At 37.9% G+C, this 26,288-nt stretch overlaps 1 protein-coding gene across 3 annotated transcripts in view; it reads right to left on the bottom strand.

Moving 5' to 3' along the window:
* Positions 1-1,108: 1,108 nt before the first annotated feature.
* DDX50 (DExD-box helicase 50) overlaps positions 1,109-26,288 on the bottom strand; it is a 32,705-nt gene continuing 7,525 nt past the window's right edge. For 2 of the 3 annotated variants that reach the window (XM_089897579.1, XM_089897581.1), the window contains exons 5-15: positions 24,425-24,542; positions 24,135-24,320; positions 23,499-23,644; positions 19,326-19,475; positions 10,108-10,269; positions 8,556-8,675; positions 7,727-7,800; positions 7,345-7,504; positions 5,537-5,671; positions 4,398-4,442; positions 1,109-1,610 (exon numbers count right to left, since the gene is read on the bottom strand). In XM_089897579.1, coding sequence (XP_089753705.1) covers positions 1,323-1,610; positions 4,398-4,442; positions 5,537-5,671; positions 7,345-7,504; positions 7,727-7,800; positions 8,556-8,675; positions 10,108-10,269; positions 19,326-19,475; positions 23,499-23,644; positions 24,135-24,320; positions 24,425-24,542 — 1,584 coding nt within the window. In that variant the 3' untranslated portion in view covers positions 1,109-1,322. The remainder of the gene's footprint in view (positions 1,611-4,397; positions 4,443-5,536; positions 5,672-7,344; positions 7,505-7,726; positions 7,801-8,555; positions 8,676-10,107; positions 10,270-19,325; positions 19,476-23,498; positions 23,645-24,134; positions 24,321-24,424; positions 24,543-26,288) is intronic. The other variant, XM_089897580.1, reaches the window with a different exon arrangement.

Below are 26,288 nucleotides of genomic sequence, written 5' to 3'. Positions count from 1 at the left end.
AGTGCCTCAGTTCTCACTACTCAAAATATGTTACCTATCATTAGTGCAGACCACCATCACCTCTACCTTGGATTACCCTGACAGCATCTTAAGAGGGCTACTAGTCTCCAGTCTGGCCCTTCTGCAATCCAACCTCCTCCTCTATCACATGCACGCCATACTGAACTATTTGGAGATCCTCAGACTTACAGTGCTATTCTTTGCCTCTGGGCCTCTGCATGTACAGGCATCCCTTGGAAATATTACAGGTTCAGTTCCAGACCACCACAATAAAGCAAATACTGCAATAAAGTGAGTCACACAAATTTTCTGGTTTCCCAGTGCATATGAAAGTTATGTTTACACAATACCAGAGTCTATTAAGTGTATAATAGCATTATCTCTAAAAGAACAATGCACATACCTTAATTAAAAAATAATGCTGTCAGAAAAATGGGACCAATAGACTTGTTCAACACAGGATTGCCACAAATCTTCCATTTGTAAAATATACAGTATCTGCGAAATGCAATAAAACAAGGTGTGCCTGTACTGTTCTGACTGCAAACCCTCTCTCCCTTCTAAACTGGCTAGATCAACTTATACTTCTGCTTTACATCTCCTTTTGGGTATCACTTCTTCTAAAAGCCTGACTCCTAAGGCTGGTGAGGTGCACCCCAACTAGATCCTTAGCATTCCATACCTACTTTCATCCTAAATATTAGGTGTTAATCTCAACCATAATTGCTTCTTTAGACTGTAAGTTCCTTGAAGATAGTGACCATGCCTTATTCACTACTATGTCCCTAGGGACTAGGATAGTGATGGGCACATAGAAGACATTCAACCAATACCTGTTGAATAAATTATTGAGTATGCACTGCTTGCACACCTTTTAATTAACTTTATCTAAAATTTAAAATGTTACATCTAACCAATCATGTCACCAATCTATACAGCCCTTTAATGTAGAAGGGATTTCTTATTTTCTACCGTATATCCTATGGAAGAAGTGATCTGAATACAGACACACCACATTTTGTAGAATGCAAGTAACCTTAAAATTGACTTAACTGCCACATTTTAGAAGAAATTTTAAAAGATTTCAAAAGATTGAGAAAATCCTTAATGCACAGTGAAAAGAGACAATAAAAGGAGGTTTTTTTATTCAAAGGTATAACTGGATAAGTAGATTTGTTTACAACCATTCTTGTGAAATACTTTTTAAAAAAATACAACCAACTTCTTTGCCAAAAGCAGACACAGACCTCAACTATGATGACCTAATTTTTGGTGGATAATGTACATGATTAGGCAGAAATAGGCAAGCTCACACTGGTAGATTAACTATCCCAGTCAAAACTCCGTTTGCGGCCCCCGCTTCTTGACTGATTTCTGTTCCCACTTCGTCTTCTACCATCTTGTCGACTTCCTGACCGACTCCCCTGTCGACTCTGTCTACCTGACCGGCCACCAGATCGACCACCTGACCGGCCTGACCGGCCTGACCGGCCACTTGACCAGCCACTCCTCTGTCTGGAATTAGAAGATGTGCTTCCATCATAATATTCTTCAATTTCAGGCAACTTGGCTGGCACTGAGAGTACCCAGTCTGAATCATGCCACTCTGCCTGTTGGGATAATTTACAGGATTAATATAAATGCAAAATAGAAACCATAAGCAAACACGTGAATATAGGAGACTCTTTTCATATCCATTAGCTAAAGGCCATCTAGCCATTAAGTTCAAAGTATCTAGAACAAAACTGAAGACCAGAAAACAAAAACATATTCAAAGCTCATTCACTAAAGTTTCTAAGTTTTATGAACAAACAAAACAGAAACAGACTCAGATACAGAGAACAAACACGTGGCTGCCAGAGGAGAGGGAGGTGGGGGGATGAGTGAAACACGTAAGAGAGATCAAGAGGTACAAACTTCCAGTTACAAAATAAATGAATCACAGGGATGAGATGTGCAGCATGGGGAACACAGTCAATTACATTGTAATATCTTTGAACGGTGACAGTAACTAGACTTATCACAGCGATCATTTTGTAATATATAGAAATATTGAATCACTATATTGTATACCTGGTACTAACACAGTTTTGTAGGTTAATTATACTTCAATTTTTTAAAAAATGCAGACAATGGGAGGAAATTCTTCAAAATGCTAACAGTGGTTATCTCTGGGGGGTGAGGATTATGAGCGCTTGTTATTTTTTACTTTATTCTTCCATGTGTTTCTAGTTGTGTGCGATAAACATGTACTGCTTGTAAAATTAGAAAGAAAATAAATTTCATTAAAAATGAAAAAAATCGATCCTGTTAAAATTTAAATCTCAAATTTAACATAACAATACAAAGCTTGGTTCCCCTCCCCAGTGCCCCCCCACCAAAAAAAAAGTTTCTAAAAGTTAAGTTTTAGTCTCAGGAGAAATTTTCAGGCTGATTTTGGGACTCGAAATTCCTACTCAGTTTATACATTCTAAAAGAGAGCACCAGTTTCTCAGCACAAAACGAGTAAGTCATTAATAAGTAGTACATTGCTTTCAGCAGATACATTGACAGAAGCAAGGAGTGTGAGCTGAGATTAAAAATCTGTCAACACCAGCCAGGGACTAAAAAATGTAGCCACTGGAAACAATTTGGTATTGGGGTAAACAACTCAAGATATAAAAATCATTGCAGGGGCTTCCCTGGTGGTGCAGTGGTTGGGAGTCCGCCTGCCAATGCAGGGGACGTGGGTTCACGCCCCGGTCCGGGAGGATCCCACATGCCGCGGAGCGGCTGGGCCCGTGGGCCACGGCTGCTGAGCCTGCGCATCTGGAGCTTGTGCTCCGCAGAGGGAGAGGCCACGACGGTGAGAGGCCCGCGCAAAAAAAAAAAAAAAAAAATCATTGTAGCTCATAAGAGCATCGGTATGTCATATCCTGCTACATTAACTGTTTTTCATTGTGATCATGAGTTGCCAAGGCAAGTTAATATTAAAATACCTTACAGGTAAGAGTGAGCAGAGACAAACAGCCACATACACCACTGGTGGCAATATATGACCAAAGCCCTAAAAATACACACACCTTTCGGCCAAGCAGACATCTTAAGAAGTTCATCTTAAAGAGACAAACATGGCAATGCATAAAGAGTTAGCTATGCCAACATTTAAGGCTGACCCTAAATGCCAACATTTAAGGCTGACCTGTTTATAACAGAATATTAGTATTAGAAATAATCTAAATGTCAGAAAATAGGACATTGATTAAGTTGGCCACCCAGGTGGCCAAATGCCAGGGAGCCAATAAAAACAAGTAACTGTACAGTTGACAAAGAAATATGTTTACAATATATTCTGAATTTGTAAAAAGACTTTAAAAACCAAAAAATCCCATTCTTGTTTCAAAATATGTATATAAATATGCACAGGGATGTAATAGACAAATTCCACAGTGTAGGAATCTAGTGGACAATCTCTTTCTTCAACAGATAAAATACAAGGAAAATTTTTTTAAAGTAAGAGAGAAAGGAAGGAGAACCTATAAAGTAAACGAGACAAACATAAAATTACAATGTATGAACCTTATGGACCTTATATTTAAAAATATGTAGGAGACAGAGGGAAAATTTAAACAGAAAATTGGATAATATTGAGGAATTATTATTTTGGAGGGTTTAGTTATGGTATTACGATTGTGTTTTTGGAAAGTGTTTTTAATATTTTAGGTATATAGAAATGTTTATGGTTGAAATGACAGACTTCCTAGAATTTGTTTCAGAAGAATACAGGAGAGAGTGGGGAAGTGGATGGAAGTAGACATGAAACACAATTGGCCATGAGTTGATAACTGTGGAAGGTGGGTGATGGGTACATGAGGATTCAGTATGCAATTCTATTTTTTCATGTTTGAAATTATTCATAATTTTTAAATGTTTTAAGTTATGATACAGACTGGATATTTATTATTTATTATTATTTTATTAAGGAATGGTTAAATGATTTAGGCATTTAGCCTAAATCAATGTCATAATGATATTATGACTATGTTATTTTTAATCCATATCTTTTAGAGAAACATACTTAACTATTTAACAGACAAAAGTTTTTAAATACCAGGCTTCCCTGGTGGCGCACTGGTTAAGAATCCGCCTGCCCACGCAAGGGACACGGTTCGAGCCCTTGTCCGGGAAGATCCCACATGCTGTGGAGCAACTAAGCCCGCGAGCCACAACTACTGAAGCCCACGCACCCTCGAGCCCGTGCTCTGCAACAAGAGAAGCCACTGCAATAAGGAGCCCACGCACTGCAACAAAGTGCAGCCCCCGCTCGCTGCAACTAGAGAAAGCCCATGTGCAGCAACGAAGACCCAAGGCAGCCAAAAATAAAATAAATAATTTATTTAAAAAAATTTTTTAAATACCTGTAACCTTTCTGACTCAGTTGTGGGAGCATCAAAGCAAACACCCTAAAAGCAAAATGAAAAAATTTTTATTTAGATGCATATGAGGTGATTTTTTAAAATATCTGCTTGTAATCTTGTAATAGCTAAAAAAAGATTAAGCTTGTCCCATGATTGCCTATAGGACTAAACCAGCTAATATATAATAATGCATGACACAGAATGGCTGCTAATTGTACTTCCTAAATCTAAGAGTAAACCAGTATCTAATAAGAACTGACTACTACTGAGAATCTAGAGTATTCTCTAGAAAAGTTTTTGTAGACACTATAATGTTCCATGTCCCTTGTAAAATGACCCATCTAATAAACTCCTTTAAAAATGTAGTGCCAGAAACTTTCTCTCGTAAAGTGCTGAAATGTTTATCAGATTCCGAGAATGAAGTAACCTAAGATGCTTCCTCTTTGGTTTTGGTTGCTGGTAAGTTGCAAGTTAATTTAATATTCAAGTATAGCTTTGCCCTAAGGACCTTAGTATATTTTCCTTCCCCTCCACAATTTTTCTGAATGTGCATATTTGTCTCATACTTGCCACTGATCTTTTTTCAAGGTAAGTAGTATTAAATTTGAGAAAGATAACTATTTCCAATAAATGGGCTAATAAATTATAGACTAGAATGAACCTATGTTGTCAAGTGAGATGAATAAATGTAACATCTTTTCTCAAAACCATTAGAAGAAATCAGTCACTTATATTACAGATGGTCTTAACTTTGCTATTTCATAATTCTATGAAAATACTTAATTCACTTTATTATCCTCATTATCAATCAATAGCAGGCCACTTAAAAACCAATATTGTGTATTCTCTAAAAAATAGAGCTGTTTAGCTGTTGCAATTATAAGTTACTTAACCTTAGAAAATAAACACACACAACCACATGTAATATGTATACAAAGGCAGAAACTTAGAAAACTCGGATATTAGTCAAATTAAGCAGAATGACTTTCAGCTTTCTAGAGGAATGGGTTACTTAAATAACTCCCCAAATTTACAAGTGGAAACATACTAACACATGGAGAACATCCCATTAGGCTTCAAAAAAAAAAAAGAATCTGCTAGTCTTTATAATCATACGGCAGTTGTCTAGAAAAGCCTACCATATTTCCTTTTAGGAGGCACATTCTGGTAATTTGGGACACAGCATTACTACTCAGCTTTCTGTTAAGTTCTTTCCAAGCACAGCTAACATCCTGTATTTCTTCTGGGCTTTCCAGAGTCATGGTCACAAACCCCTTAAGGAATAAAAGTCACATTATGTTTGGGAAAAAAGCAGCAGCAGCAGGACAATGACATTCTAACTTGACAGCCCTTTTTGACTTAACCATGTACTTCTTATGAGCCAATAGTATAACATGACTGCTGAGAAAACAACTTCTTTGAAACTATATTAATAGAAGACTAATGTTTATAGATCACTGAAAGTACCATTCTTCTATACATTGCTGTAAAGACTACATTTAATTCTAACCATTGTTCTTTAAGAGGAAATTAAACAAACTAGAGCATCCCAGAAAAGATAAGGTAGTGGAGAATTAAGGAAATGCTGAAGGAATCAAAGTTAGCTTTGAGTGGAAAAACAAGAGGACATAAACCTCTTTAAACTTCTGAAGGACTATTACATAAGCAAAAATTACTTGTTCTGTAGAACTTCACTGGACAACAAAAGGATCAACATGAAGAAGATATAGGGAGGCAGTCATCTAACAAATATTTGAGTGCCCCCTATGTATGTGCCAGAGATGCTCTATGTGCTAGAGATTCAGCAGTAAATAGTCCTTTGTCTCATGGAGGTTACATTCTAGTGTGTGTGTGGCAGGGGGTTGGCATGGCGGCATTCGATAATGGTGGGAGAGAAGACAGTAAACAAATAAGGAAATATATATAATGTCAGATAGTAATAAGAATCATAAAAAAAAATAAAGCAGGGGAAGAAAATGAAAATAGAGAGTAAAGGGAGGGGTAAGCTATTTTAGAGTGTGATGAGGAAAGACTTCTCTGACACAGTGGTATCTGAGTAGAAACCTGAATGAAGTGAAGGAGAGAGCCAAGGTTATTAAAACGAAAAAACGTTCAAAACAGTACAAATAAGTGTAAAGGCCTTTTGTAGGATTAAGTTTATGTTTGAGTATCAGCAAGTAGGTTACGGTAGTGCAAACAAGCAACGGGAGAGTGATAGGGGGTGTGGCCAGAGAGGTAGCAAGGGAAGACCCTACAGGACATTCATGGTAAAGACTGGATTTTGGTTTAACCCATAAAAGAAATATCAAACCACTAACACCCTGTTGCTAAGATATTTAATCAGAGGATAGATGACCCATCTGCCAAAGAGGGATACTTTATTAGATAAAAGTTGGGAATAAATTACCTCTGATATACTTCTTAGCTTTAAAAGTCTATCTTCATATTTGCTTAAGAAGTATGGTTTAAATGTTTTCTTGAGAAGTATCTGGTGGGTTATTAGGGATAGGGTATTTGCTCAGTGCTAAAGTATCATCCCACAGATTACTTACTAATTATAGAGAGTAAAATATACCTTTATAATGGGAATATATGGCTCTGGGTATGGTTTGTTTTGACATCTGATACTGAACTGGCAGGGGGACAGATCAGATGGTGTTTTTTACACACACACACGCACGCGCACACACACACACACACACAGACACCCTCCACATATACAAGCAATCCTTACTTTGCAATGGTGTTGTGTTAGCTGCAGAGTCTACTTCTCGATTTGCATGGCTCCATGGCAAACAAAATGAGGACTAGGTTCTGGTATGCAAGTTTCGGTTAACAAAGTACTGTGCAAAGTGAAGATGTCCTGTATTTCCCTCCAGATAGAGAGATATCTATGGTTCAATTTTAATCCTTCTCAACCACATGCAATTTTCTCACAGACTTCTACCTTATCGGAGGTGATCAAAGAACGTGGTTCAAAACTTGATGCGCCAGAGATGTGGGCTAATGCTGCAGCCAATGCATCCACTGCCCCTTTCTCTTCTATCAGTCTCTGAGCTGATGGTCGGAAAAAATCAACAGCAGCATAAGAAACGCAAGCCAGAGACCTATGGTTTAAAAATAGTAAATTTCTTGGTCAAGACAAAGGGGAAAAATTAAAGATAAGAGAATGAATGGGAAAAGAGAGAAACGTTTTCGTATTTTAATATAATTAAATGTCTGCTGGTAAAACTGGTGATTAAATTTTCTGATATGTGAACTAGGAGAGCTTAAAGATGTATAGCCTAATACAAAAGAAAAAAATCATTCAGCAAGGTCAGAAAGCATACCTGATGGCATCCATGCTTTTAGATTTAACTAAATCCATTGTAGAAGGAACACCTACACGTTTAAAAGTAATTCCCTGAAAATGAAAGAATTACATTAAAGAAAAATGGAAGTCTTTACAATTAATTCCTAAATTAATCTAGTTTGTTGAATTTCCATTTCTTGGACTTAAAGATTTCCAAGCTCTAGCAGATCAAAAGATTTTCTAATAAATCATCAATTACAAATTCTAGAAAGAGAAAAAAAATGTTTTTGAATTGTCTCTTAGTTACAATCATGGAATTTCAGTTGCAAAATAAAGCTGATTTAAAGAAAAGAAAAGGATGCTGTTTATATCAATCAACTTTTTTCTTATTATCCTCATTTTACAAAGTATATGAAATAGTGTATGAAAACACCCACCATAAAAATAGGAAAAATGTGAAATACCACAAAAACTCCAGACCACAAAAAATGTGTAATTTCTTATAGAAACTGGTTAGTGTACCATTACTCGACATAATCTTAACTATTACACCAAGACAATGTCACATTCATCCATTTACAATACTGGACTAAGAGGTACTGAAATCACAATGTACTTCTGATTTTAGTATCAAGGGAGAAGTTCAAGGGAAAAATGAGAAAGTCAGCTCCTCTGTCTTCACGATAAAAGCTGTATTAAAACAAAGTCTTGCAGCTAATATAAATTTAGCTCTCCACATGCTTCACATCCAAATGCAGCTTAAACTGAGAAGTTATAACGATCTAATTGTGAGAACAAATACAAAAAGATCTCTTTTCTACGGCACCATTCAGATAATAAGCCTGAAATAATTTAACTCTACTTACTGCTTTTTGTTCCACATATCTTAATTGACCTCTTTCTCTTGGTTGATAAAAACATATGCAAATCCCTGTCCGGCCAGCTCTGCCTGTGCGCCCAGAGCGATGAATATAGGATTCAACATCCTAAAAATAAAAGAGGTAACTCTTCTTAAAAATCTGGCAAATTAAACACTCATTCCAGCATCCAAATAATAAGAAGAAAAATAACAAAACTACTACTATCAATAATAACATTTTTATTTCAATCCTGTTGCTCTTTTCAATATCCCAAAGGGGGATGTTGAAACATCCCATCTGCAATAAAGTGTATAGGATTTAAAAACTTTTTATCCACTCCATCCCAGGGTTCTTTACATGGCAACGTTTTATAATTCCCTTGCATGATTCCATGCCTCAAATCCAAATAAAGAGGTTAATCATTTGCAAAGGCACCAGATTCTGATCAATTTAACATCACACTAACAAAAAATGGCTAAGAGCAAGAAAAGATAACATTTTTCATATATAAGCAATGTCTTAAAAATAAAACAGCAATTTATATAGCTGTTCTTATTTTCTCCAAATCAAATCTCATTTCCTTGAAAATTAAAAACACAATGAGGTATCACCGTATTCCTATTAGAATGGTCATCATCAAGAAGACAAAAGATAACAAATGCTGCTGTGGAAGTGGAGAAAAGATAACTTTGTGCACTGTTGGTGGGATTGTAAATTGGTACAGTCACTATGAAAAACAGTATGGAGGATCCTCAAAAAATTAAAAATAGAACTACCACAGGATCCAGCAATTCCACTTCTGCGTATATATCCAAAGGAAACAAAAACACTTAATTCAAAAAGATATCTGCACCCCCATGTTCACAGCAGCATTATTTACAATAGTCAAGACATGGAAACAACTTAAGTGTCCATCAACAGATGAATGAATAAAAAAGTTATGGTATATATATGTGTATATATATATATATACCATACACATATGGAATATTATTCAGCCATAAAAAAGAGGAAATCTTACCATTTGTGACTACATGGCTAGACCTTGAAGGCATTATGCTAAGTGAAATAAATCAGAGAAAGACAAATACTGTATGATCTCACTTATATATGGAATCTAAAAAAAAAAACCAATAACAACAAACAAAAAACTAAACTCATAGAAACAGAGATCAGACTTGTGGCTACCAGAAGCAGAGGATGGGGGGAGGGAGAAATGAAGGAAGGTGGTCAAAAGATACAAACTTCCAGTTAAACAATAAGTACTATGGGTGTAATGTACAACATGATGACTACAGCTAACACTGCTATATGACATAGTATAGGAAAGTTGTGAAGAGAGTAAAGCACAAGAGTTCTCCTCACAAAGAGAGAACACTTGTTTTTTCTTTTCTTCTTTTATACCTACATGAGAAGATGGATGTTAGCTGAAGCTATTGTGGCAATCAATTCACAACATATGTAAATCAAACCATCATGTTGTACGGCTTAAACTTATACAGTGATGTATGTCAATTATTTTTCAATAAAACTGGGGGGGGAAAATCTTATTTCCTACCTGTGGAGGTGAACTCTGAATCACCAGGTCAACCTCAGGAATGTCCAAACCACGGGCAGCCACATTGGTTGCCACCAAAACTTTAAAACTACCCTCTCTGAAGCCTTTCAGTGTAATTTCTCTTTGTGACTGTGCGATATCGCCATGTAAACACTGGGCATTCTATTTGAAAAAAAAAAAAAAGGAGAATTAAGTGTATAGCACATATTTGCAATTCATAGCACCAAACACCATACAGTCTGTGCTCTTTTCTGTTGCTGTTGTTTTTAAATCTTACCTTCTGATAATTATAAAAATACATGCGTATTGTTTTTAAAAACTCAAACATTGCAGAAAAGCATTTAACATAAAATGCAAAAGCTTCCCTTAATATCAGCCTCCTAATAATTAACTGCTAACAGTTTGGTGAATATTCCTCCGCATTTTTTTTTTTTTTTTTTTTTTTTTTGCGGTACGCGGGCCTCTCACTGTTGTGGCCTCTCCCGTTGCGGAGCACAGGCGCCGAACGCGCAGGCTCAGCAGCCATGGCTCACGGGCCTAGCCGCTCCGCAGCATGTGGGATCTTCCCGGACCGGGGCACGAACCCGTGTGCCCTGCATCGGCAGGCAGACTCTCAACCACTGCGCCAGGGAAGCCCCGCATATTATTTTTTAAATACATACACACACACAGACCCCTCACAAATCCTAGCATATAATTTTATGTATTCACCTATAAAAATGGGGTTTTACTATATATGTACTGTTTTACAACCTGCCTTATAAATTTTTTATATCTTAGCCATTCTTCTACATCCATAGATATATATCTACTTAATTTTTTTAAACTATACATGATTTCTTCATATGGCTGCAGTATCTTTTTTTTGGCCATGCCACACAGCTTGCAGGATCTTAGTTCCCTGACCAGGGATTGAACCTGGGCCCTGGCAGTGAAAGTGCCAAGTCCTAACCATTGGACCGCCAGGGAATTCCCAGTATCATTTATTTTAGCAGTACCCTACTGATTTGGGTAGGATCCAAACTTTCATCTTCAGAAACAATGCTACAACGAATAACCTTGTACTTACAACTGCAGACCCCTTAGTATATTTCAGTAGGTTACATATCTAGAAGTTGAATTTCTGGATCAAAAATTATGAACATTTAACATTTTAATAGCTATTACTATTAAATTAAAACTGTATTATAAAAAGAAGTTGTAAATAAACAAACAAAAACCAGACTCACAGACATAAAGAACAGACTTGTGGTGGCCAAGGGGAAAGGGGGGTGGGGGAGGGATGGATTGGGAGGTTGGGGTTAGTAGATGCAAACTATCTCATATAGAATGGATGGACAAAAAGGTCCTACTGTATAGCACAGGTAACTATATTCAATGTCCCGGGATAAACCAAAATGGAAAAGAATATAAAAAAGAACGTATATACATGTATAACTGAGTCACTTTGCTGTACAGCAGAAATTAACACAATATTGTAAATCAACTATACTTCAATTTAAAAAGAAGAAATTATGCCCATTTACTCTTCAACATTCTATGAGTGTTTATTTCATCTTACCCCATATATATATATACATATATATATATATATACCGCCCACCTGTATACTATGAATCATTATAATCCTTGTAAACCTAATAGGCAAAAATGATTTCCCAATGTTGTTCTAATTTACATTTCTGTAATTTTCAGTGAAGCTGAACCAATTTATACTGGGTTGATCTTTCATGTATGCTGCAAATAATTTCCTAGTATTCCAAATAAATTTCCTAGTATTCTTAGCCACTATTAAAAGTTAAAAGTTTGTAACAATTACTTAACTCCAACAGTACCTAAACTGCAGCATCTAAGCATAATGCATTCATGAGTGAATTCACTGAGCACTTGCTATGCTCCAGGTACTATGCCAGGTTCTGGAACAATCATAAAGAAACGACCCTGGGACAGACAAGTTGACAAGTATTTTCAATACAGTATGATATGTGCTATAAGAAGGTGCAGGGTGCTATAGAAATACCTAAGAGGGGAACCTAACTCAATCTAGTTTGAAGGGAAGGCAGCACTGAAGCTGAGACCTGACAGAGAATAAGGAACTAGTAGTCAGGTTAAAAAAAAAAAAAAAAAAAAGGAGGAGGTTAGGGAGTTCCAGAAAGAAGAAATATCACACATAATTAATGTTTCTGGCGAACTACAAATATTTGAGTATTGCTGAAGCACAGAGTTAAAAGGAGAAGTGGTGAGAGATGAGACTGAAAAGGAATATGAATTTTATCCTGAGGACAATATGGAACAATTGAATGATTGTAAGCAGAAAATTTTCATGAACATATTTGTATTCTAGAAGGAATATTCTGGCTACAATGTATAGAATATATTAGACAAGGGCAAGGCAAAAGCTAGGGAGACTCAGATAGCAGACTGTTGTAGAAATTCAGGAGAGATATCAGTGGCCTCATCAAGGCAGTGGCAATGACCATTTATTCATTTAACAAATATGTGGTAATCTACACATCAGGTACTAGGGATAAAATGGCAAACAAAAATTAAAACTTTCTCTGTCCTCATCGTCTTGATACTCTGGTCGAGGAAATGGACATTAATCAAGTAATTAGGCACACAAATAAATTTAGCCAACAAGTGTAACTCAAGATGCATGGGTCTAAGAGGCAAAGGGCGTTTAGAAGAGGACAACCTGACCTAGTTTGGGGCAAGGAAGAATTTACAGAAAAGTACTCTGGACTGATATCTGAAGGATGGGAGCTGCTAGGCAAGACAGACTACAAGTTCAAGAGCCCTGTGGTGACAGTAAAAATAGCAGGTATGGTGAGAGTGCAGAAATAAGGGGAAAGTGTGATAAGATGAGGCTGGAAAGATAAGTAGGGGCTAGGCAGTAAATGAATTCAAGAACTATTAGCAGGGACTTCCCTGGTGGCGCAGAGGTTAAGAATCCACCTGTCAATGCAGGGGACACAGGTTCGATCCCTGGTCCAGGAAGATCCCACATGCTGCAGAGCAACTAAGCCCGTGCACAACTACTGAAGCCCACGTGCCCTAGAGCCCATGCGTCACAATTACTGAGCCCATGTGCCGCAACTACTGAAGCCTGCGTGCCTAGAGCCCATGCTCCACAACCAGAGAAGCCACCACAATGAGAAGCCCGCACACCACCACAAAGAGTAGCCCCTGCTCGCCGTAACTAGAGAAAGCCTGTGCACAGCAACAAAGGCCCAACACAGCCAAAAAAAGAAAAAAGAAAAAAATAAATACTAGTATATGAAATTGGGAGGACTTGGTGAAGGGAGTGGAAATGAGGTATAAGGGAAAGAACCATATGTATGACTCCCAGATTCTGAGCTTCTGCAACAGAAGTAGGGAAGAAATGGACCATTTTAAACCATAGGAAATAGAATCTTAAAATACTTTGTAGTTACCTGGATGGCAAAAGGAAGGAAGAGAAGTCAAGGGTGATATGTAGATTTCTGGCTTGAACTATGGGTATCATTCAACAATAGGGAATGCTGGAGACAGTGGGTATAAGCATATAAAAGAATAAACTCAATTTTAGGTAGACAGTGGGTTGGGGTGTCTGTGGCCAGTATGATAAACACAAGTCTAGATTCTGGAGACAGAGCTAACCTGGAAAAAGATTTGGACATCATCAGCATATACACAATGACTGGAACCACAGGAGTGATTAGATAGATATATTGATCTATACACATCTCTGTACTTCTATATTTCTACACTTATTGACTGCTTATTATAAAAGCACTATACTAAATAAATGATAATTTATTTAAGTCTTAAAAGTATGAAAAAAATTTTAATACCACTTTTTAAAAAAGATTATTAATTAATTAATTTATTTATTAATTTATTTATTTATAGCTATGTGAGGTCTTAGTTACAGCAGGCGGGATCTTTCGTTGCGGCACACGGGCTTCTCTCTAGTTGTGGCATGCAGGTTTTTCTCTTCTCTAGCTGTGGCGCGTGGGTTCCAGAGCGCGTGGGCTCTGTAGTTTGCGGTGTGCGGGCTCTCTAGTTGAGGCATGCGAGCTCAGTAATTGAGGCACGCGGGCTTAGCTGCCCCACAGCATGTGTGATCTTAGTTCCCTGACCAGGGATGGAACCTGTGTCCCCTGCACTGGAAGGCGAATTCTTTACCACTGGACCACCAGGGAAGTCCCTAATACCACTTTTTAAAAAGGAAACATGGGCACTGAAATAGGAAGTTATTTGCCCAAGGTTATACAGCTAGTAAGTAACACAACTGGGATTTAAATCCAGATCTGGGAACTCCCCTGGTGGTCCAGCGGCTAAGACTCCGCACTCCCAATGCAGGGGGCTCGGGTTCGATCCCTGGTCGGGGAACTAGATCCCGCATGCTGCAACTAAGAGTTCACATGCTACAACTAAAAAAGATCCTGCGTGCCACAAGTAAGACCCAGTGCAGCCAAATAAATAGATAAATATAAAAAAAAAAAAAAGTTAAAAGAAAAAAAAATCTTGATCTGTCAGACTCCAAACTGCAGCTAATCACTATGCTCAGAAAGAATATGTTAAGTGAGAAGAAACAATTACAGAGGTTAGAACTGTGAGGAATGCCGATATTTAAAGTACAAGTAAGGGACTTCCTTGGTGGTGAAGTGGTTAAGAATCCACCTGCCAATGCGAGGGACACAGGTTCGAGCCCTGATCCAGGAAGATCCCACATGCTGTGGAGCAACTAAGCCCCTGCACCACAACTACTCAGCCTGTGCTCTAGAGCCCACGAGCCACAACTACTGAAGCCCGTGTGCCACAACTACTGAAGCCCACGCGCCTAGATCCTGTGCTCCACAATGAGAGAAGCCACTGCAATGAGAAGCCCGCGCACCGCAACGAAGAGTAGCCCCCGCTCTCAGCAACTAGAGAAAACCCACGTGCAGCAGCGAAGGCCCAATGTAGCTAAAAATTAAATAAATGAATAAATAAATAAATTTATAAAAGCAAACAAACAAAAGAAAAAAACAACAACTCTGCAAGACAGCTGCTGCTGAGTGTTCTAAAGCAAAGAAAGGAAAGGTAAATTAACTACTCTTCAACATTCTTTCACTATTTAGACTCTCTGTTTTTACTGGATACAAAGCTAAAGTTACACAATTAGTTAAAATGATACTGGAGAAGATGGTGGCTGCACTGTCTTTGAATCTCCAGTTCTCACATAAAAACAAACAGGGCAGGACTTCCCTGGTGGCGCAGTTGTTAAGAATCTGCCTGCCAAGGCAGGGGACACGGTTGGAGCTCTGGTCTGGGAAGATCCCACATGCCGCAGAGCAAGTAAGCCTGTGAGCCACAACTACTGAGCCTGCACTCTAGAGCCCACAAGCCACAACTACTGAGCCCACATGACACAACTACGGAAGCCCGTGCGCCTAGAGCCTGTGGTCTGCAACGAGAAGCCACTGCAATGAGAAGCCTGCACACCTCAATGAAGAGTAGCCCCCACTCGCCGCAACTAGAGAAAGCCCACGCGCAGCAGTAACAAAGACCCAACCCAGCCAAAAATAAAAATAAATAAATAAAACAGGGCAACTAGGATGACAAAATAAAAAATCCACAAAGATCTATGACAAAACTTCGTGACAAGATATTTTCATGGTTTCCAAAATATGAGCAGGTAGGGACAAAACCTGTATGTATTAGGGGTGAAGGGGAGGGGGGGACTTGCTAGTCCTAAGAACAGATACTCCCTGGAAAGTATAATGGACCAATTTGAGAAAGTCAGCTGAAACTGGGAGAATTTCTGCACATTCAAGGGTAACTGTGAGACAGAGGTAAGGTGTGAAAGAGGCTGGAACATCCTGGGCCCACATGAACCTTCAAAACTAACAAACCAATGATCCCTTGCCAGGACAAAGTGTCCCCACATTGAGGAGAAATTATTGGACCTAGAACCCAAACTGAGGATGCCAGGGATCCCAGAAACAAAGGAAAGAGATGACCCAGATAAAAGTGAGGGGAAAATCAACCAGAGCTCAGAAAGTGGGAGACCTTTATTTCTTCTAACAGCTTTATTGAGATATAATTTGTAGACTGTACCTTAAACACTATCAAAAATAAGAGAGGCAGGGCTTCCCTGGTGGCGCAGTGGTTGGGGGTCCGCCTGCCAACGCAGGGGACACGGGTTCGAGCCCTGGTCCGGGAAGATTCCACATGCCGCGGAGCAACTAAGCCCGTGCGCCACAACTACTGAGCCTGCGCTCTAGAGTCCGCGAGCCACAACAACTGAAGCCCGCGCGCCTAGAGCCCATGCTCCGCAACAAGAGAAGACACTGCAATCTGCACACCGCAACGAAGAGTACCCCTTGCTCGCCACAACTAGAGAAAGCCCACACTCAGCAAGGAAGACCCAAAGCAGCCAAAAATAAATAAATAAATTTATTTAAAAAAAAAAAAAAGTAGAAACAAAGGACAAAGACTTTTCATAAATGAAGAATATATTGGAAGAAATACAAGACTGATTAAACACAACAGATGATGCCTTAATTTTGAAAATTTTGAAAACTGAAATAAAGAAAAAGATAAAAAAGATTTGAGATAAAGAGACAAAGGATAGAGGAAAAAAGAGCCAACATACATATAACAAGAGTCCCTAAAGAAAAAAACCAAAGCAATCAGACAAACCAAATATCAATAAATTAGGATTCAAGAAAATTTTGCTGAAATTAAAAAATACATATATTTGAAACTACAAGTTGTGTACACTGTGTCCTCAGAAGAACACCACCAAAATATATTCTAGTAAAACTACTGATTTTTAAAGAAAAAGGAAAAAAGCTTTTGTATTCAGGCAAAAAACCAAATCACTTATAAGGTGAAAAAAAAAATCAGATTGGCATCAGACTTTTTATTACAGTATGCTTTATTCCAATGGAAAAACATATTTAATATACTGAAGGAAAGAAAATGTGAACCAAGAATGTTATATCCATCCAAAATTATTTTTAAGGTATAAAGGTACAAACAAGCTATTATCAATAGTGAATATTGTTTCCATGAGCCCTTCCTTGGGAATCTTCTAGATAACAAGTGACAGACAACAACAACAAAAAACTGGAGAGACACTGACACAGGGACCAAGGGTGTTATTATCAATGAATATTAACATCACAAAAAGAGAAAGAACTACACATTATATACCTCCTGATGGAAGTGCACCACTGCCTATGAAATAATTTTGCCACAAACAAACAAACCTGAATTTATAGGAAATACAGAAAACAGAAGAGCATGTTAAATGATATCACAGGGAAGCAATACTCTAGATTATGAAAACTTGGTATCTTAAACAATAATAAAAAGAACTACAAGAAAAAAACAGATGGAAGAATCCATATACTGAAGAGACTTAATGAAATCACACAACACAAGACTCTTATTTGGGGCTTCCCTGGTGGCTCAGTGATTAAGAATCCACCTGCCAATGCAGGGGACACAAGTTCGAGCCCTGATCCGGGAAGATCCCACGTGCCACGGAGCAACTAAGCCCGTGCGCCACAACTACTGAGACTGCGCTCTAGAGCCCGCAAGCCACAGCTACTGAGCCCGCACGCCACAGCTACTGAAGACCACACGCCTAGAGTCTGTGCTCCACAATAAGAGAAGCCACCACAATGAGAAGCCCGCACACCGCAATGAAGAGTAGCCCCCGCTCGCCGCATCTAAAGACTGCACACAGCAACGGAGACCCAACACAGTCAAAAAAAATTAATTAATAAAAAAAAAAAAGACTCTTATTTGGATCCAGGTTCCAAATAACAAACTACAGAAAACAGAGCATGTATGAGGCAATTGAGAATCTGAAGACTAATTTATATTTGAAGATTTTAATTACTATTAATTTTTTAGATGTCATAACAGTATTGTGAGTGTTTTTGTTTGTTTTTTAAATTTATTTATTATTCACTTTTGGTTGCATTGGGTCTTCGTTGCTGTGCGCGGGCTTTCTCTAGTTGCGGCAAGCGGGGCTACTCTTTGCTGCGGTGCGCGGGCCTCTCACTGCAGTGGACTCTCCTGTTGTGGAGCATTGGCTCTAGATGCACGGGCCTCAGTAGCTGTGGCACGCAGGCCCAGCAGCTGTGGCTCGCGGACCCTAGAGCGCAGGCTCAGCAGCTGTGGCACACGGGCTTAGTTGCTCCACGGCATGTGGGATCTTCCCGAACCAGGGCGCGAACCCTTGTACCCGGCACTGGCAGGCAGGTTCCCAACCACTGCGCCACCAGGAAAGCCCGTACTGTGAGTTTTTAAAAAAATAACCCTTTCCTGGCCTTCCCTGGCAGTCCAGTGGTTAAGACCCCGCGCTTCCACTACAGGGGGGCACGGGTTCAAACCCTGGCTGGGGAACCAAGATCCCACATGCCACATGGTGCAGCCAAAAGAATAAATAAAAAAAAACAATAATAATGCTTTTCCATTAGAGATACGTACCCAAATATTTATGGGCATAATAACATGTTATCTAAGGTTTGCTTCAGAATAATTTCAGAAGCAAGAAATGAGTGGGCATTTGGATGAAATAATTTAATTGTTGCAGCTGGAAAAAGAACACATCATTGCACTGTCAACTTCTGTGTATGTCTTGTATAAGTTTGAAATTTTCTACTATAAAAAGTTAACAGCAAAAAACACATGGATTTAGTGTTCTGATCCATTCATTCAATAAATATTTGCGATTCTTCTTATACACAACTCTAAAATATTACCCACAGAAACTCATTTTGTTTCACTCTTTGTATTTTCAAGATCACATTTGCAAAGTTTTAAGAAAATTTCTGATGAAAACGGATAGAATTCTAACCTGACTTAACAGATCATGAGAGGCTGGCTATAAATTCTTTCTGAATGAGACTCAATTCCAAGAATGACTATCAAACCTAGTCCACAAAGGACATGATTTTTTTTTTTTTTTTTTGCAGTACGCGGGCCTCTCACTGTTGTGGCCTCTCCCGTTGCGGAGCACAGGCTCTGGATGCACAGGCTCAGCGGCCATGGCTCACGGGCCCAGCCGCTCCGCGGCATGTGGGATCTTCCCGGACCGGGGCACAAACACGTGTCCCCTGCATCGGCAGGCGGACTCTTAACCACTGCGCCACCAGGGAAGCCCCATGATTTTTTTTTTGCTCAGTGATTCATACCTATAATCTCAATTAGAGAAAGCATGAAAAAAGACTTACCTGTTTTATGTGTGGATTCATGGCCATTTCAGTTACATTCTTTTTGGTCTCACAGAAGATAATAGCCCTCCCTTCAGACCCACTGTAGACTTGAAGGACATCTCCAATAACTGCTGGCCTCTGAGACCAATGGCACTGGATGGCCAGATGCTTTGAAGAAAGAAAATATCAAATATCTGCTTCATTAAAATTATTGAAAAAGATTTCTCTTGTACATTGTTTTTTCTATTTGTTCAAGAATTGGCCTTCCTGGAAGACAATAAGACAACGATTCTCCCCAACCCCATTTGAAAACAGCAATCAGTAGGTGAAAGGATAAGCAAATTGTAGTGTACTTATACAGTGGAATGCTGTTCAGTGATTAAAAGGAACCAACTACTGATCCATGCGACAATATGGATGAATCTCAAAACATATGCTGGGTGAATGAAGGCTTATAGAAAAAGAGTATACACAATATGATTCCATTTGTCTGAAGCTCTAAACCAGGCAAAACTAATCTATAATCTATGATGCAAGAAAAGCAGAACAGTAGTTGCCCCTGAACGGGGACTGGGCAGGGGCACGGGTGAACTTTCTGGGATCATGGTAATATTCTTTGTTTTGATAGGGGTTTGGGTTACACAGGTGTATGAATTTGTCAAAACGAAGCAAATGTACGCTTAAAATTTTGCATTCTGTTGTATGTAAATCTTATCTCAAAAACTGTAAATATTAGGTGGATGAACCTTGAAAACATTATGCTACACAAAAGAAGCCCGACACAAAAAAGCCACATGTTGTAATGATTACATTTATATGAAATAACGAGAAGAGGTAAATCCATCGAGATAGAAAGCAGATTGTTGGTTGCCAGGGGCTAGGAGAAGGGGGGAATAGGGAGTAAATGCTTAATAGTTACAGGATTTCCTTTTCGGGTAACGAAGCGTTTTGAAGTAGATAGAAGCAATGGTTGTATAACACTGTGAATGTACTAAATGACACTGAATGATACACTTCAAAGTGGTTAATTTTAGTTATGTGAACTTTATTTCAATAAAAAATTGTAAATATTGAACTCTAGCTAAAGATATGCAAACTAAAATACTTATGGGGAATTATACTGATTTCTGCAATTTGAAATAAATAAAAAAATAAGATGGATATAGGGATGAGTAGATATGCAATAAAGCAAATATAGCAAAATATTAATGGCAGAATCTAGCTGGTGGGTATATGCGTGTTCACTGTAAAATTCTCTCAACTTTTCAGCCTGTTTGAAACCTTCATGATAAAATGTTGGGGAAAAAATACACTGTAACATTTTAAGTCTGTGCATTTTAACATATTAATCTCAATAACATTGTTTAAAACAATTAATTACATAACACAGGGAAAAAAGAGATAAGCACAAAGAAGAAACTAAGAATCATTTGTACCAGGTATGTCAAAGTCTTGCTTCTTCCTCCCTACCTCTCAAAACTAAAAATAAAAAAGATCCTGAATCTGATCAAGCCCCACAATCTACCATCAACTCACAGGAAAATGAAAGCAGAGGAACATGTTAACTAACACCACAGGGCTGCAAATCAGCAAAACTGAGACTATGGGAAACTTGTAAGACAAATGATCGGTTCTTTTCAATAAAAAACTGCAAAGAAAAAAAGGGACAGAGGGACCTGTACTTTAAAGGATTTAACAGAGGAATGGATAAAGAAGATGTGGAGTATACATACAATGGAATATTACTCAGCCATCAATAAGAAAATGAAACCTTGCCATTTTCGACTACATGGATGAATCTAGAAAGTAAGTCAGACAGAGAGACAAATACTGTATGATCTCACTTATATGTGGAATCCTAAAAAACAAAACAAAACAAAATGAAAACAGACACACAGATACAGAGCACAAAATGGTGGTTGCCAAAGTGCGGGCAGGGGAGATGGGGACCCGAAACAGGTAAAGGGGATTGACAGGTACAAACTTCTAGCCACAGGGATGCAATATACAGCATAAGGAATACGGTCAAAAATATTGCAGCAGGGGCTTCCCTGGTGGCGCAGTGGTTGAGAGTCCGCCTGCTGATGCAGGGGACACGGGTTCGTGCCCCAGTCCGGGAAGATCCCACATGCCACGGAGCAGCTGGGCCCGTGAGCCGTGGCTGCTGAGCCTGCGCGTCCAGAGCCTGTGCTCCGCAACGGGAGAGGCCACAACGGTGAGAGGCCCACGTACCGCAAAAAAAAAAAAAAAAAAAAAAAAATATTGCAACAACTTTGTATGGGAACAGATGGTTATTAGACTTATTGTGGTGATCGTTTCACAATATATGCAAATATCAAATCACTATGCAGTACACCTGAAACTAACAAAATAGTGTACGTCAACTATATTTCAATTAAAAAAAAAGATGGTGAATAAACGTTCAACACATGGATAAAAAAAGACTTAAGACATATAGATTAGTAGCAATATAAGGATCTTACTTGAATCCATATTCAGACAACCTATTTACAAAAAAAAGACAACTAGGGTAATGTGAACACTAGATATTTAAAGATATTAAAAAATTGGGTTTTTTTACTATGATGGTAACTTTGTGGTTTTTTGTTTGTTTGTTTTTAAAGAGCCCTTATTCTTTTAAAAAAATATATAATTATACAAAAATGAAATGACTGGACTGCTTCAAATGTAAGGATTAAAGAATGTATGGGAGTATAGAAAAGATCAGTGTTAAAGCCTGGTGATGGGTACATCAGATACTTTGTACTATTCAACTTTTGTACATGTTTGAAAGTGTCCTTAATAGACTTTTCTCTTTTCTTTTTTAAATTTATTTTGGCTGCACTAGGTCTTAGTTGCGGCATGCAGGATCTTCGTTGCGGCATGCAGGCTCTCAGTTGCTACATGCATGCGGGATCTAGTTCCCCAACCAGGGGTCGAACCCAAGCCCCCTGCATTGGGAGTGCACAGTCTTACCCACCGGACTACCAAGGAAGTCCCATTAATAAACTTTTCTTCACTGATACATTTTATGTTCTTAATGTAAAACGTTCAGCCATTACAAAATATACAAAAAGCTTCCTTTGACCATCCCATACTATAAAAGTCCTCTTTCCCAGAAGTAAACATTATTATTAGTTTGATGTTTATCCTTCCCACCTAACTTTGTACATAAATACCTAAAGAATCCATTTAGGATTATTTGTGTATTTTTTAAAATAGTATGATTCAGTACTTATCATTTTATAATCTGGTTTTTATGAGTCAAATTCATTCTTTTTAACCATTTCATTGTATTTTTTTTTTTTTGGGTACGCGGGCCTCTCACTGCTGTGGCCTCTCCCGTTGCGGAGCACAGGCTCCGGACGCGCAGGCCCAGCGGCCATGGCTCACGGGCCCAGCCACTCCGCGGCACGTGGGATCCTCCCGGACCGGGGCACGAACCTGCGTCCCCTGCAACGACAGGTGGACTCTCAACCACTGCGCCACCAGGGAAGCCCATTTCATTGTATTTATAGATTATACTCTTGTTCACCTGGACTATTTTTATTTACATACACATATATGTACATCTGTCAAATGTAAAAGTGACATATATGGTACATACCTGTCAAAATAATGCAAATATTACCTTTAATTCTTTTTTTAAAAAAAATACTATAGGTTTAAATTTTCATGGAGTCAAAATTATAAACCTTTTCCTTTATGGTGCTTTCTTCTGTCTTCTGTCTTTATGTTTAGAAAAGCCTACCCTTTCCTCAAATCAAATAACTGTTGACCTACAATCTGCTGTAAATTATTTTATGGCTTAATTTTTTTAAATCTTTGGGAATATTTTTGGTATACGGTATGAAATGAGGATCTTTTTTCCACCTAAGCTTTAACGAATTGTCCCAACACCAGCAAATTGGGATGAATTACTTCGTTTTTCACATTCTACATACTTTAAGTCTGTCTCTATGGATGCCTGTATATCTCCTGTTAGGACTTGCCTGTTCACAAACTTTCTTCCCCCTATTTATTTTACTCTGCTCCTGAGTCTCAAACTATAGAAATACATAGGTATCTTATTGACTAAGGGCAAAAAAGAGATATTTGGCCTGAACTGGTACCCAAAACATAAGTTTAACTTCAACAAATTTCAAAATATCAACTAAAAGCTAAAATCTATCACACTGGAAAGCTACTTACTTCCACAGTAGTTGCAGCCTTTTGAGTCATTTTCCCAACAAGGTCAACCTGTTCATATCTGGATTTCATGTATTTTTTTGCAACTTTGTATACCCACTGTGGGCAAGTTGCAGAAAAAAGTAAAGTCTGAGGATTGTCTTCAGAATCTTAAATAAACAAAAAGAATTCAAATGCTTTCTTAATTTCTTAATATCCCACAATGTAGTCAGCTCTTAAAAATCCCCCCAAACTTCAAAGAAATAATGAAAAATTCAAAACTTGGGGTGAATTTTGAACATATAAACTTTACTGCAATTATCAAAACTTTCTACTTTCAAAACTGAGGGAAAATATCAATATGAAGAAAACTGAACCTAGAAGGAAGATGAGAATTTAAGAAATAACAATGGGCAAAGAAATCAGTAAAATGAGTTAGTAAAACTACTTACTATAAAATAATGCATGGAAGAAAGCAAAGAAAGCTAAGAAAATGTTTAAAGTATGCTATTGTACTTTCTTGTTCAGGAAGAAAACAGATACCAAATACCTTTAGTTTTGTTAGAACACTGGGGACAATGTATTAAAAATCATAAAATAAAAAATTCATAAGCTTTTAGATAAGAATTGCTAATGTGCTTATTTTGAATTAGGATATACCAGTTTTGTAGGATTCGTGGATAATATCTTCAACTTGTTCAGCAAAACCTAAATCTAACATTTGATCCACTTCATCCAGCACAACATGGCGCAGTTTAGAAAGATCTAATCGGCCGCTCTGCAGATGATCTTTGATACGACCAGGGGTCCCAACCAAGATGTCAATACCATTTCGAATATGATTAACTGTGAGAGGAGAGAAATATCAATAATATGTAAAAATTCAAATGTAGATTTTAGATTTGAGTAGCAAATAGATCTTTGTGCTACCATCAGACATGTTTACTCACTTTGGCTTTGATATGATGTTCCACCATAAAAACACGCCACACTGAGTTTCCTAGTTATATCTTTGAAGTCTTTGGCTACTTGGTTTGCCAGTTCCCTTGTAGGAGCCAAAACAAGTACCTGAGCAAAAGGTTTAAAAAACAAAAAGGTAAGTTTCTGTAGACCTCGAAGTTCAAACTGAGAAGACTATTTTTTAAGGTGCATTTAAAACTAGGAATCTCATCATTAATGTCATAGTATTTAAAGACAGAGCACAAATAACAAGAACAGCATATGTTTATTATATCCTCCCTTACTTCCTTAAGGTCCCCTTTCAAAAGTCACTTTCTCAGTGAGGTTCCTAACCCTCTTTTCATATCCTCCCAACTGTGCTTAACTGTTTCTCCTTAGCACTTACACCATATAAAATATTTATATTCTACTGATTTGCTCATTGTCTCACCCACTAAAATGTAAGCTCCATGAAGACAGGGATTTACGTCAGTACTATTTATTATTTATGTCAGTACTGTTATTTATGTCATACTATTCAATATACTCCCTGAACTTCAAACAGTCCCTGGCACAGAATAGATACTCAAAAAATATTTGTTGAGTGAGGGAATGAATGAATGCCCAATATGTGCCATTTTTTAAAAAGAAATATTTCAATTTATTTGTTAAGTAGAATATGAAACTGAATCTGTAGCTAGTACCAGAGAATGGACCTAACTGTTTGGTGTTTAATGAGAGCAGCTTCTTCTACACAGGATCCCAAGAGACTTACTGAAAAAGGGGCAAAGCCCCTTATTAAGCAAATAAAACTCATGTTTCAAACAGGTTATACAAAAATTGATTTACCTCTATTTCTCTTTTTTTGATATTTAGAAAGTGCAGATTTAACAAAAAGTAGCCATAAACTTTCTGTGTACAATACCGATTATAATTCTGCAAACAACAATAGTGCTTTACGTGAATTATTTAATTTGATCCTCACAAAAACCCAATGAGGTGGCATTATTTTCCCAGTTTTACAAATGAGGAGCATGAGTCTTAGAGAAGTTGAGTCTTGCCCAAGATCAAGTAGCTAGAAGTGGTGGAGCTGGAATCTCCAGTAATGTCCTTCTAGCATAAAAGCTTTTTAAATGCAGTGTTGGGACTGTGTCCTATTTCTATTACTTTCAGACTTCCTAATTTCACCTAAGAAACAGAACTCTCTAAAAAAAGATTTGTCCTGTTCCAAGACCACTATTATTTAATTACATTCATATATGTGAATTTACTTTCACACTGTAATAATATTTAGAAGTCTCAAAGAACAAATTACTTTTAGCCACATATCTGTTCAAATTTTGATACTGATTCTTTTTCTTGGCCGCGCTGCGCGGCATGCAGGATCTTAGTTCCACAACCAGGGATGGAACCCGTGCCCGCTGCAGTGGAAGTGTGGAGTCTTAACCACTGGACTGCCAGGGAAGTCCCAATACTGATTCTTTTCTTCTTCACGTTTATGAACCTGAAAGTGAACATAGGTTCTAAAAGGGTCAAATTTTAGGCTAAAATTTCACTAGGTCCTCTCTGTTCTTTACTACTGATAAATTAAGACAGATCTCCAGTACTCCAACAACACAGGGAGTAGCAGTATCATTTCTACAATACTCTTAAAGTCAATCAGTAAAATAAATATTATTTACCGAATGACCAAATAAATAAATACCACTTCAGCAAAATTACTGTTTAAAAGCAAAGGTTAGAACTGAAAAAAGAGAAGAAAAAGGTCACTAAATATACTAACTGTAAATACTCCTAAAATCAGATATGCTGGCTTCACAATATACAGTTATCAAAGACATCTATGGATCCATACACACTACATTCATACGCAAT

This window comes from Delphinapterus leucas, chromosome 16 (assembly GCF_059928025.1).
Source record: "Delphinapterus leucas isolate spDelLeu-1000000601 "Yukka" chromosome 16, BTC_Dleu_Yukka2, whole genome shotgun sequence".
Taxonomy (NCBI): Eukaryota; Metazoa; Chordata; class Mammalia; order Artiodactyla; family Monodontidae; genus Delphinapterus; species Delphinapterus leucas.
This window is presented reverse-complemented; position numbering and strand designations above follow the sequence as displayed.